Consider the following 14,236-nt stretch of genomic DNA (forward strand, 5'->3'; position numbering starts at 1 on the left):
TTAACACATGTTTCAAATGCATAATGTTTTGTCCAAAACTAATATTGGTAAAAGAATTATTTTCAAATAATATTTACCATGATTCTTTTACCTTAGTTATTTAAATAGCATTTAATTATAACTGTTTTTTGAATTATTATATTATACAGACCTTAAGTATTTATTTTTATATGAGTAGATGTACTAAACAATTTTCTTTCGCCATTTTTTGAAACAATATATGTTTTAGTAAAGTAAATTATTGTTTAGTGGGTAATTGCAACGTCGTTTCTTTTTAAAAGTTGCCACAGAATAATATAGTATATATTCATTGAATATACTATTTTCTGACTCTTAGGTTTTAAAATTGTGCATCGAACACACGTTTTCCTTGTTTTTAAAAAAAATGATACACAAATAAATATTTTTTGTTTGTTTATTAAATACAACTGAATGTGTACAAATATGGCATTATTATAATTTTTTTTTCATATTTATACGCACCACAAATACCAGTGATTTAAAAATTTATTGTCTTCTTGAAAAAATAATTGAAAATTGAGTTCACCAACAACAATATTTGATACCCCACATTAGTTTTATCTATTATATAAGTACTGTATTTTTGGTTCTTGCTGTTGTGGGCTGATAAAATGATGGTACATTTAAGTAATTACGGTTGAAGTATGGGTGTCTGAAGAAATACATTTCTGTTTAAAAATGACGAGAAATTGACAAACAATCATGCTGAATAATCTATGACCGTATCAAAATTATTAAAATAATAATAATAGAAATACATAAATCATAATAATATTATATGTATGTATATTATTCTGGAGCTTGTAAATGGTATATTACGAATGACAAATAAATTTTATAACATTTTGTTTCGTAAATCATCGTGTGTGGCATTACGATGATTTATATTTAAAAAAAAAGAGTATAAATCATTATAATAATATTTTTACCTGTACATAAAACACTTAAGAATTACAATCTTATGATAATAAAAATAATAGTAATAATAGTAATAATGTATTCGAAAAACGAACGTATTAATAATGCAACGATGATATAATATCGTGTACAAATATTATTTAAATAAATAAATAATTTTAACATGAAAAAAAAATGTAAATAGTTATTATTTAACATATAAATAATAATCATATGTAAATTAATATAAATTCGAGACAAACGGTAACCAAAAACGCGTTCACCGTTCGGCGTGAGTGTGATTCAGTAGGTGCTGGAGTATGATCGGATATAGTTCGCATTGGTGTTTGAGTTCCTTCAAAGCCTGTGAACATAGTCTGTGTCTTAGAGTTTGGCCAGGTCTTTGGTTTTCATTTTATGATTGCGATCAGCATCACCATCGACATCCAAATCGACTACGTTCGAGTCCGTGACGTTCTTCCGGTTCAGCAGATAGTCCAAATCTTGCGATATTCGGTCAAGAACGTCGTCGTCGTCACTATCACCGACAGAGCCTTCGGACCGTTCGGGTGCCGCCGACAACGATTTTTCGGTCGTTCCGGACATGAATAGCATATGGGGCTGCCGGCATGGTTCCACGTCCACACTGCACACGACGATTGTCGGGGAGTCATCTGCAGTGGTGGCATGCTGTTTGACCAGGCCGACTTCAACACACACGTGCGTAGCCAACATGTCAGGTGGTGGTTGTACCACGCACCGGATAGAAGTGTCGCTTCCGGCTGGCAGTGGCAGCATCGAAGTCGGTTGCGAGGCATCCACGAAGTCCACCGGTTGCCAGTCGTCTACGATGTCTGAAGAATCGGTAACCGTCGTCTCCAATAATGGTGACCGACTGTTGTTTCGGTACGAACAACAACTCTTGTCTCCATTTCCACAGTAGCCACCACAACCACAGTCAGTGTCGTGACCATCGGATGACTTTTCGTGACACCCTGCATTATAAAACGGAAAACATGATCGATGCTATTTTATACAAATATATTAAATCGTCAAATATAAGTTAATGTAACAATAATATATATAGCCATAAAACACCTGTATACGAGTATAATGTCATTTATAAATGCATATTATAATACATAGACCAGTAAATTGCAAGAAAATAGAACATAAAATGACTTAAGAACTGATATCCGAGACCACAATTGGTTTTTAGAAGTTGTGAAATATAATATGAACAACGTTCTGAAATAATATGTTATCCATATTTATATTTATTATACAAAACTTTTAGAAAAATTTTACCAGTACCTATAAGCATTAATATATTATTCTGGCTAGTGGTTTATTTGAACTCCTAATAATTAAGAAAAACAAAGTTCCTAGCATGAAGTAATGAAATAAATACGCTTGATATTAAATATTAGGTATGTTAAATAAACGAGACCAGGAATATTGAAAAAATTATCCTAATAGTTCAAAAGTGTGCAAGACGACTGACAAGGTTAGATTTACATAATATATTGTTCAATTTAATACATTATAAAGCAATAAACAGTATTAAATTGTACTTAGACCGAATTGTATTTAATAGGTCTAAAAGTAAAAACCATTTACCGATGTTTCTATTTTCTGAAAATCTAATTCTTTTCATTGTCCCAGAAAAATACTTACAAGCAGCTGTTAATTAAATTAAGTGGTGATTCAGAACGAGGTACATCATCCAAATAATGCAGGAGGTGGTAGTTACTAGAAAGAGTTCAAGAATAGGAAATATAGAAAGGTAGTTTAAGGAAATTATTTTTCTTATAGTTAAACTTGTTACATTTTACATTTTTGAATTGAAAAAAATTATCGATCTTCATATGAAAATTAAATATGACAATTTGAAAATAAATTACATTGTCCATAACTTGAATTGCAAGGGGCAGCGTAAAAAAATCAGCCAACAGGTAATAAAGCTTTAAATAATTTCAATAAGAAAATATGTTGTTACGGTTAATGATGTTAACGTGGTAAATGTCGTCATTCCCCGGTAAATGACGTCATTTACCTAAAAATTGGTAAATGTTTTAAATGTAGATATTCCCCGGTTATTGACGTCAATCCCCAGTTTAATTGGAGAATGATGTTCAATACGTTTATGGAAAGAACTGTATCGAATTTTAAAAAATAGTTTTGACTTAAAAAATGTTGAGATTGTCTAACAAAAATTGTTCGAAGCTCAAAATCGGTACAACTGTTCGTGTCCCAATACCAGATGTTGATAGGGCTCGAGGTTCTCAGCGTAATTTACTTGCTATTATTATTTTGTGTAAAGATGACATGTATAAATTATGTAAGCCAATTTTAATTTGATAATATTTATTTAATTTTAAATAAAATAAGTACCCGGATGTTTGAACCCAGTACAGAATATGGTGTGTTGAAACATAATATACAAGAGCTCAAATTTCCCCATGTAAAGAAAAATTTCTAGAACTAGATGAAGCTATGAAAAAAATTAAAGTTAGGGAAATAACATTACGCGAAGCCACTGGACAAGGAATAGCTGGTCATCAAGGCTTCAATTGATGCAATTGAAAAACTGGTTGTGCCACTAAAAAATGTGCTTACAGTGCAGCAGAAATGTTATGCAGTTCAAAATGTCACAGTAACCAAAACTGTACAAATAAATAATTTATAATAATATGCACCTATTTTATTCATTTCAATTAACTTAACCTTTCATTAACTTCATTGAAATCAAAAATGATGAAATTCAAAAATGAATCCCCCGCCAACAATAAATCATTATTAAATAGTATCTATATTAAAACAATCAGTGTATCTTTTGAGATCTATCTAATTATCTTCATTTACCACAAGTTTTGGTAAATGACGTCAATGGCCGGTGAAATTGACGGTTACATTTGAGTTAAAAATATGTGTTTTTACAACATTTACCTACATAATTGAATTATTTTCATTCCCCGGTCAATGACGTCATTGACCGATTTTCGTCTTTTACCGTAACATATATTAATATAAAAATATATTTAGAACTATTAAAGGTATACTATAAGATGTGTAAAAATCAATGAAGAAAATGTTTCAACAAAATTTTTATGTGCATGTAAAGCGGACAACGGAAACAAATTTTACAAAAAAGCATTCAAATTATATTATATAATATATTATATTATCATATTATAGGGGATATTATGATGTATGATATAGACTGAAGTAAAGGGTTTTACAATAATACAGTACCAACGAATCAGCGTATTAACGATATATTTCTATCATATTTTGATCATCAATATGATTTAGTAGCACAATGACTATCAATAATATGTTATCTTTCAAAGTTATAAACATATTATATATATATATATATATATATATATATATTTAAGGTAAGTTAGATTATATAACTTACATTTGCTATAGTATAAGTACTACATAGTAAATACGTTTTGTAAAAAAAATGATATGTGATATTTCTCAAAGATTACGTAAACATATTTTGCAATATAAAACATCAATATTCTTTCTATTTAAAAAACTAAATAAATTTAACATTTTTAAAATATAATACAATAAATTATTAAATCGAATTAAATGCATATAAGAAAATAATGGTTTAAGATATATAAGTTTATCGCTATGGTTAAGGTATTTGAATTCACTAAATACGTTTCATGTATTATATATTATATTGGTATACTATACAAATATAATTATAACATTAAAAATGTTTGAAAGTTGTAATAAAACAAAACGAATTCAAGAAAGCATTTTATTTTTGTTTTGAATATAACACTACAATAATGCAGTTGACAATAGTATATGCTACTATATTTACAAGTATATTGATTCAAATATTAATTTAAATATACATCTTATGAGATATTTTAGAGTATTTTTGAACTATATTCACATTATTATTATACACCATACTATTTGAGTTCTATGAAGAATTTAAAATATTTAAAGTTTGTATTAAATATATAATTTTGTGTATTTATACTATGAAAAATGTTTGTGATAATAAATCATTTGTCGATTAATTATAAACTTGAGTTGTAATATATTTCCGATACCATTTATAGTATTATCAAACTGTAGTTAAATAATATTGAAATAATAATAATTAAAAAAAAAAAAAAAAAAATTAATGGTGCCTTATTGAAGAATACATTTGTTGTTCTTATTTAATTTATCACATTAATCTAAAAAACATTTAAAAAAAACTTTTATTTTAATTGTTCGAAATGTCTTCTAAAATGTATTAATTAGGTAAGCTTTGACTGCTTTGAGCTATCTACGAACAATTATAGAATTATATCGATTATGTTAATTAATACTATTATATAAAATAAAAAATAGAATATAAAAAATAATGAATCTAGTTTTATTTTATTGACAAACAATAAATAAAATGTAATTAAAATTATTTTATTTATAGAAAATATATTAATAATATTATTCATTTTTTTAAAATTAAATAATAATAATTAAAAAAAAATTAACAAGACCCGGGAAAAATGTAATAATATATTTTCGAATATAATTAAATATTTAATTTATTTTTTTTTTTACTATAATTTATCTTGGATCATCTTGGTTAAGTCAAACCTATAAATCATTACTAATTCTTCTTTAGAATATAAACAGCTCTTATGATCATAATATAGTTACATAGTATGAAGAACGAGAATAAAAATAAACCACAAAACCTATAAATTAATATCGAATCACCATCAATCGTTTTTCCTTCACGTTTACAAGTTACTGTATATAATTGTTCTTATAAAGCTTATTGTATTGAATATAAACATATATTGTATAATTAATTAAATGAATAAATAAACACTAGAAGTCAAATTTATTTACTGTTTATGTTTGATTTTTTTTTTTTTTTCTACGTGATTACAACTTCACGTTTTAAATTTAAAATCGTATTTGAAAAGCCTACAGTAGTAATATTTATTATCTATGTTATATTGGTGGATAGTGAATTTAATTAATTGTTTATAATCTTTTATATGCATACAGGTACTAAATGACCTACATATCGCGTTGATTATTTTACCTGTAATTAAGTCATGACGAAAGGTCACAGACTTTTTTGGCTCGGTATTATTATCGAGTTTTTTTAACGAGCTAGTAAGATTGCTGACAATCGACACTGGTTTTTCTTGTGTGATAAAATACTCTTGCGGATTATCTGTTATTTCCAGTATATCACTTTTTATTGATTGTTTTATCTCGTAATCTATAGTGTTCTTAGAAAAATCTGAAATTAAAATATTTTTATTAGACGAAATAGTTCAATGTTATTTGTGTTATTAATATACAAATTAATGTTATCATAAGCTGTTTATTTAATTGTTGATATTTTCTTTTTATCATGTTATGTATTACAGATTTATTACTTAAATGGCGTTTGTTTAATTTTCATCACTGTAACTTATTATTCAATAATAATATACATTAAATATAAACCCATTTTTTGTGTGACGTTTAACAATAATATATTTAAATTAATCATAATGCACACAATGAGATAATTTCAAAGTTATAATATTCACATCTAACGTTTTCGAATTATTATTTATTTCACTCAAAAATATTTTATTAAAATTGTCTAATATTAAATGGAAAACAAAATATTATAAATATTAGTACTCTCTATCACAAAAAAACGTGTGAATTACTTATACAAATTTACCATGCATTTTTACGCCACGACAATAATTAGTAAGGTCAATCAAGTAGTATCAACAAGTTTTTAACGACTTATGTATCGGAAAATAAGTCTACTAAATAGGTACTACTTATCGTTTAAATGATACTTATTTTTCTCTCGAATCTGTGTTGATAATCACTATTTGTACTTACGATTTAATGGACTTCCGGCAGAATCCGAATGATTATCATCCAATGATTGTTGTGGTGATGATTTTGATCGGTAAACGGTTCTCAAGTCAAATGGATCTTCCGAGTGCAACACGTAGCAATACAATACGACGAAACCCTAAATTACAGAACACATGGTTAGGTAAGAATTGATTATAAAATAAATATATTATACATTAAAAACCTATTTTTTTATCTTTATTTTCACTTTATTCATTGGTTAAAGGAAAACAGCTAATTCATAAACGTAAATATTTTGCATTATAAGACAAACAGACAACGCTATCTGCCAGTGAATGTACGCAGATTTACAAGGAACTACTAATTTCTTAGATGGAGTACACTTACTTGTATGGCACACGATGAACTGAAAAAATACTTGGTAAAATCTCCCATATAGATTATGTGCAGGATACTGGAAACGGTAGTTACGATGACGGTTAACAGGATAGCTACTGATCTGATTATAAGTCCCATTCTAAGTGTAAACATATTAAACATTACGTACACAATTATTAAATAGACGTGCTTCAAAGTGAAATGTATTTCATAAAAATAAGGGATTTCGCAGTCTATGTACTCTAAACGTGATTAAATGCGTTTTGAAAGGCTATAGAAGAATATATTAAAAACTTTCTTCTTTGAGAATAACATGGTGATATTATGCACCGTGTGTCTCATGTTACATTCATAAAGTTTTGTTTAACATTTTTACGAAGAATCTATGAAGGGAAAACTCGTCTGTATCACTGACATTTAAGCATCAAACGATTTTCCTACACACATATCTAAGTAAAATATTTTTTTAAGCCGGTTTTATGGCTTAATATTTGAAGAATATTAATTTAAATTTTATGAAATTATAGTATGTTATTAAATTTTATGTAAAATAACTAAATCGGGTATTTTAACTTTAAAGTAATATTTTGAATTATAAAATAAATAAATTATTGCTGCTAATATTTAAAATTACATAGGGTTAATCAATATAGGGTTGGGTATGAAAAGACATTTTTTTTTCGATAGGTAATTGTAACTTATTATAGCTACAAATTATTCATAATTATATTGAGATGCATGTGTAATGTCTTATTAAATATCAGACAAAAAATGTTTTTATTTAAAATATTTATTTTATATTTTCGTAGGAGCAAAAATTCAACAACATTGGTTTATACCAGGGATAGCCAACTTGCGGCTCTCCATAGACAGATACGGCTCGCGTCTTTTTATAACATCACTAATAACATTATACTTATTATTATTATGAATTATAAGTTTGTTGATAAATATTTATAAAAATTTATCAAATTATATAAAATGTATTTATAAACATTTTATTTCTTAGTATCATAGTATTTATCTATGTGGCTTACGAATGTATTCGTAATGGCCACTCATGTATTATATTCATTTTATTTTCAAAATATGTTTTTTTAATTGTAATATTATTTTAAATTTTTGTATAGGTAATTTTTAATAATTCTAAAATTTTTATTTTTACGTTTTCTTTGAACATATTATATTCTCTTAAAAAGGATCAAAATTGTTTTATTTTAGATACTTTAAACTAACAAAAAGTTGTATAGATTTTATAATTTTATAATACAAAAAATTCAGAATAGTTTTAAAAACTTACAATATGATTAACAACTTACAAAAACAAATTATGTGTTTATTTTGAATGTGATCAAATTTGAAAATATTTTACAATTAATAGTAGTATTAAATTATTCTGAAATTGTTTATTTGTCAGTATATAAAAAAAACAGAATCTTAATTTTTTCATTTTTTTTTTCATTAGTCAATCTTTATAAACAATTAAGATAATTAAGAATACGAATTTTTAAATTTATTGTTTTGTCATTGCAATAAAATATGCAAATATACCTAGTTATTTTAATTACATCGGTTCTTAATGACTAACAGCTTAATTTTTAGAAATCTTGTGGACAATAAAATATGTAAATTATAAACGAAACAATATGTGGTTTTAAATTAATATTATGTTAGTAATAAAATATACCACTAAAAGGATTAAGTTAAGTATCTTCAAAGGAAAAAAATGTTATTATAGTTCTATTGTTTTAATGATTCTATTAATTTTATTATGTACCTATCAACGCAATGTATAGTTATTTTTAATTGTTTTTTTTTTAAATATTTAACTAATTCAATTTAATTACTATTTAATTTAATACAACTCTCTAGAGAAAATTTTAATTATATAACCTTAATTGTTTTTATAAAATTCTTATTGAATGTTTTGTAGTATTCGTTTTAGAATATAATAAATTATGTACTAAGAAGATGATAAAGTATTATTGTAGCTTAATTTCTTAGAGCATTTATATAGGTATTGTTTTTTTTATCCATTTATATAACTAATATAATATATTAGTATTCAATGATTGTCGAAATTTATACAAAAATAAATAATATCAATGTATATATGAATATAAACAAAATATAATAATATAATTTTACTTATTATTATTTTAAACAGCCGCAAATGTTGCAGTTTCTATTAATTAATATACATAATTATAAAAATAATAATAATTATTATAATAAAACAGAAGATAAATGATAAATATTGAGTAATTAAACTGTTTCTATGTGTAAAAATATATTTTAAATCATTTTTTATTTTTTATATTTTTATTTATTTAAGTTTTGCAATGTTCTAATATGCTATGTTACTATCAATACAGATTGATAAAAGTACGGAGTTTTTCAAAATTTAAATAAGCAATGTTTGTTAGTTTATCTTTTCAAGTTTTAAGAACATTATGATATATTTTGTTAAATAAATCAGAGATATAAACGCTTAATAATACTTAAATTTTTATTGATATTATTTTTTTTTTTTTAGTTGAAAACTGTTATTAATATAAAATAAAAATAAAAAAGTGATACGTATAAGTTTATTTTGACTGTTATTATAATTATTTTTAATATTTTTTTACCTTTTAATTTTGAGTGGAATAACAATTACCAATTATATAAGCTATCGACCACAAATAATTCTGAAATGACTCATCAGTATTTGTAGGTTTGTTAAGATTAATGGTTACAATAATGCGTAGGTACCATCCTAAGAAAATCATCACTTAAGTCGTTAAGTGAAAGTAAATGCGTTACTTGGAAAAGAGAAACTTGATAAATAAAATTACTGACAAATGCGCAACAAAAAAGTATGTTAGAAAAGTCTTACCTTTTTTTCATATTGGCTGGTGTGTTCCGTTGAAGTTTCTGCTTTATAAATTTCAACTTAGGCACGGTGATTGTTAATACTGATAAGTACATAATCATGAGCAGTACGAAGATTATTAAATAAATGTAGATAAATGCAGAGTTCTCCCATGACCACCATGGCCGAATAGGCTTAGCGCCAATAATATTTAGACTTAACATAATACTGAGCACAAATAACACAGGTGTAGCTGAAAAACGTTAAAAAAAAGTCAAAAATATATAAGTTTAAGATTGATGATTTCAAATAAGTATCTGAGAAAAAGACCTACTCGAATAATTTGTACCTATGTTGAAATTATTGACAAAAAAAATAATGATAGTTACTCGTAAAGTAGAATGTAGTTAACATATACAAAATTAAAAGACCAAATTTTATTTGAAAATTAAAATAATGATAGTTTATATGTATATAAGTATATATGTATATATGTATAGTATATGTGTTCTATAAATGTAAAAAATAATAATATATATAAAAAATATAAAAATCATAAAATTGTTAAAGGGTCAACCAATTTCAATTTATTTTTTTTCCCGTTTCAGAAAAAAACATAAATAACAAAAAAAAAAAATTATGAAACACAGCGACGGTTATTGATAAAACGTCAGCTAAATGGATAACGTAGTATTTTAATTATTTAAGATTATAGGATTTATCACCGAATGGAAAACATGAAAAATAAAAAACATCTCGCGTGTTACTTATAGATAAATTATCCTCACTTGTCGCTACGCCAATAATTGGAAGTTTAATATTGGAAAACTGCGGGAAACTAATTATCTCTGTGTAGACGATGAGCAACTGACTCAAGTGTGACGTTATCTCTACAATGGTCACTATTTGCAAGTACAGCGAAAAATATCCATAGTCGTTCTGAAAATGGTAAATTTGTTGTCGTTAAACATGTTCAAAACAGAACGTCTTGAAAATAAAAACAGTAATTATTATAATCATAATTATAACGACGATCATTTACATTTTTCGTTGAGTAAAGAAACATGCACATCTGGATTATAATTGCGGAACACAGCTGTATCTTTAAGTACACAATGCACGTCGGGTGTTTAACCCATTGAGTGACCAGCAGCATTAGAGACATCGCCGATTGCACCAGGCAACAAGCACATCCGAACACAATTATCACATCTTGTTTTGAAGTACTTTGACCTCCTTCGTCCTAAGTCAGAGAACAAATAAAAAAAAAACAACAAACATTATTCAATTAAATTCTAAACCGTATTGAATCATAGACGTTTGTTTTGACAAAACTATAGCTATGCGTATAGTGTAACGTTAGTTATGTTCGAAATTGTAAAAGTTGTGCATATTATTTTTAACACAGTGTTACCTAGATTGTGGATTTATTGTGACATTTTTTTTTAGTAATAACCGTAATCGCTCTATTGTGGTGATATTCTTGTATAATCAAAATGTAAGATATGTATATGTGTATTTTAAAAACAAAAATACATATTTTTACAATATCTATTAAGTTTTATTTTAGGAGTCATATTAGTTTTCATTAATATATTTTCTTTTCAAAGCAAAAGTCTTGTAATTTATTTTGAATGCATTTTTTTTACAATACAAAATAGTTTAACTCGTGAAAATCAAACAAAACCCGAGTTATTTTTTAAGTATTTTGCTGACGATATTATAGCTAATGTATATATCTAAAAGTAGAGAGACCATATATACCGTTTAAAACAAGATTGTCCCTTAGGTCCTATTTTAATCCCGTTTTATCTATGCTGTTATACTAATAAATATGTACGTAAAAGAAAAACCCGATACACAAGAAAAAAACAGTATTTTTACAATTTTGTATTGAGTTATTTTTGAAACCAAAGTTAATAGCTATACTTTTAAAATACAATTTTTATGTAATTAGCATGGAATGAAATTTATAGTTGTCAGTCATAATCATGAGAAATATTATTGTCTATTATTGGCGTATTATAAAGTGTAATATTATAAATCTATACATTTTAATTTTTAATGTGATGTGATACTCTATGCGGTTATGTAAGTATGTATAGAAAAAAAATTATTTTTATACTTTATTTTTATTTAAATAGAATTATTAAATTTTTTCAGTAAATTGTTTTCCGTAAAAAAAGTGTGAGATAGAAGAATCTTTATGGATTTTGCATAAATACATATATATTTGTTTATTATTTTGTATACTTTCACTTGAAGAACAAGGTTTATTTGTATTTGTGTTGGATGCATTTAATCTATAAATTTAAGAAAGTATAACTTTTATCTTATTAGAAAATAACGTTCCGTATAACAGGCATCTGGTAAACGGAGATTATAACAGTGTATCTTGTTATGTATTTTGTAATTAAAAATGTATTTTAAAAATAAAATTGCAGATATTTAAGTTAATTTAAATATCGCAACATCGTTATAATTTTTAAATAAATTATAATATGTAAAAATAATTAATAAAATACAGCGAACTTATGATAAAATTTCTAAAAAAAAAAAAAAAAAAAAATTAATAAGTTTTGTACACATAATATATAGGTACACACGTACACACAGCTGTGCTATACCTATTTGTATTCCACATAATTAACTGCATATAATTAACGACCCAACAACTATTCAGTAGGCGAACCCTGTCTAGTCCAGCGTTATAGTGCTGTTTTACGACTTAAGTGTTTGCGGCAATTTTATATGAAATCCGATGACTATTGCCATAGTTTATATTTTCTAATGGTATTATAAATTATTTTTTTTTTTATTATTTAATTATTTTAATTTATTAAATAATTTACGCCCACGGAGGGGAATGAATACAATATCTAGTGTAATTTAATACGAATAATATAAATAATACGAGATAAAAATTAATTATTTACTGTCGTAGTATAATTATAAAAAATTAATAGAACGCTTTTTTAATTTTTCACTTGTTAATAATTGTTATCTATAAATAAATCAAAATTATTTGAAATTTATAAGAATTTACGATTCGATATTTTTGGGGCTAACAAAACAATGGTTACATTTTTGGTTCAATATAGAAACAAAGATCATTACGAGTATTGATTTGTGATGTATATAAAGATAATAATATACATTGCAATACAATTATTGATGTTGCTGTTAAAAAAATTATATGCACAGAAAATATACCACTAAAATTGTCTTTCGTTTTCAACGAATTCATATTGTCTCAGAAAGCGGACGACCAGTATAATTAATTTGTTTGTGTGACATAGAGAAGAAAATGTCGTCGGACTCTTACATTTTACATACAAGATGGTTGTTCAGGGTTTCAAACAACTGATTGGAATTTTAGACAGTGTTTTGTCGACGGCGGTCACAATAGTCCTTAGAATTTATATATACAACTACACGTGCCGTATACCATTATAATACATAATATTATTTGTATATAATGCTAATCATATACTGACCAGGGGCACCACTCTGGCGAGTACGGTGAACAGACCGGCTGACGGGCAGTGGCAACGGGTAACGTTGGACAATGGTGACCGGACGTTCACTACCCGACAGGACGACATGTCCCACTGGTGATCGGTTAGCCTGGCCGTGGTCACGCACGTTAAGTTCCACGTTCCGTTTACCAGCCACGGCAACGTAAGGTTGAACTCCAACTCGGTCACAATGGTCGGCCAGTGTTTGCGTATCCTTTGTCCATCCTGCGCCACGGCGACCGACACTAGTGGTGTCATCACGTTGTACTCGATCTCGCCGTCCTTGCTAAAAAACAAAACACACACACACACACACACATTATATAACTGATTTAAATTCCGTCAGTGGTAAAATTATGGCATACTAAAAATTATCCAAAGCAATTATTTTTCCCATACCCATTATATCCTTTTTATCGACTACTCCTGCAGGACAACACTGTCCTAAACAGTAGGGTACATGGAGACTATATTATCATCCAAATAATCTTACATTTCATACATTTATTATCACTAGACAATGCAAATGTCAAAACTTTACAGCTGGAGGCTGTTACTTTAAGATCTTCTCGACATACCAACGCGCTGACCAATCGTCGAATTATTATTTTTATTCATTCCGTCATTTAAAATTCAATACATAGAAACGGTTTTATTTTCCAACCCATATCACTAATGCTAATCATCGAACGTGACTTAT

General features: G+C 26.4%; 1 protein-coding gene and 1 pseudogene across 1 annotated transcript in view; one reads left to right on the top strand and one right to left on the bottom strand.

The window, feature by feature from the left end:
* Positions 1 to 397: 397 nt before the first annotated feature.
* The window catches only part of LOC132919693 (uncharacterized), a 200,910-nt gene continuing 187,071 nt past the window's right edge, over positions 398 to 14,236 (bottom strand). Inside the window, exons 17-24 of the mRNA XM_060981474.1 lie at positions 13,516 to 13,822; positions 11,061 to 11,261; positions 10,807 to 10,957; positions 10,043 to 10,271; positions 7,174 to 7,303; positions 6,808 to 6,943; positions 5,999 to 6,202; positions 398 to 1,913 (exon numbers count right to left, since the gene is read on the bottom strand). Coding sequence (XP_060837457.1) covers positions 1,303 to 1,913; positions 5,999 to 6,202; positions 6,808 to 6,943; positions 7,174 to 7,303; positions 10,043 to 10,271; positions 10,807 to 10,957; positions 11,061 to 11,261; positions 13,516 to 13,822 — 1,969 coding nt within the window. The 3' untranslated portion in view covers positions 398 to 1,302. The remainder of the gene's footprint in view (positions 1,914 to 5,998; positions 6,203 to 6,807; positions 6,944 to 7,173; positions 7,304 to 10,042; positions 10,272 to 10,806; positions 10,958 to 11,060; positions 11,262 to 13,515; positions 13,823 to 14,236) is intronic.
* LOC132919694 (uncharacterized) lies at positions 3,112 to 3,600 on the top strand (annotated as a pseudogene).

This window comes from Rhopalosiphum padi, chromosome 2 (assembly GCF_020882245.1).
Source record: "Rhopalosiphum padi isolate XX-2018 chromosome 2, ASM2088224v1, whole genome shotgun sequence".
Classification (NCBI taxonomy): Eukaryota; Metazoa; Arthropoda; class Insecta; order Hemiptera; family Aphididae; genus Rhopalosiphum; species Rhopalosiphum padi.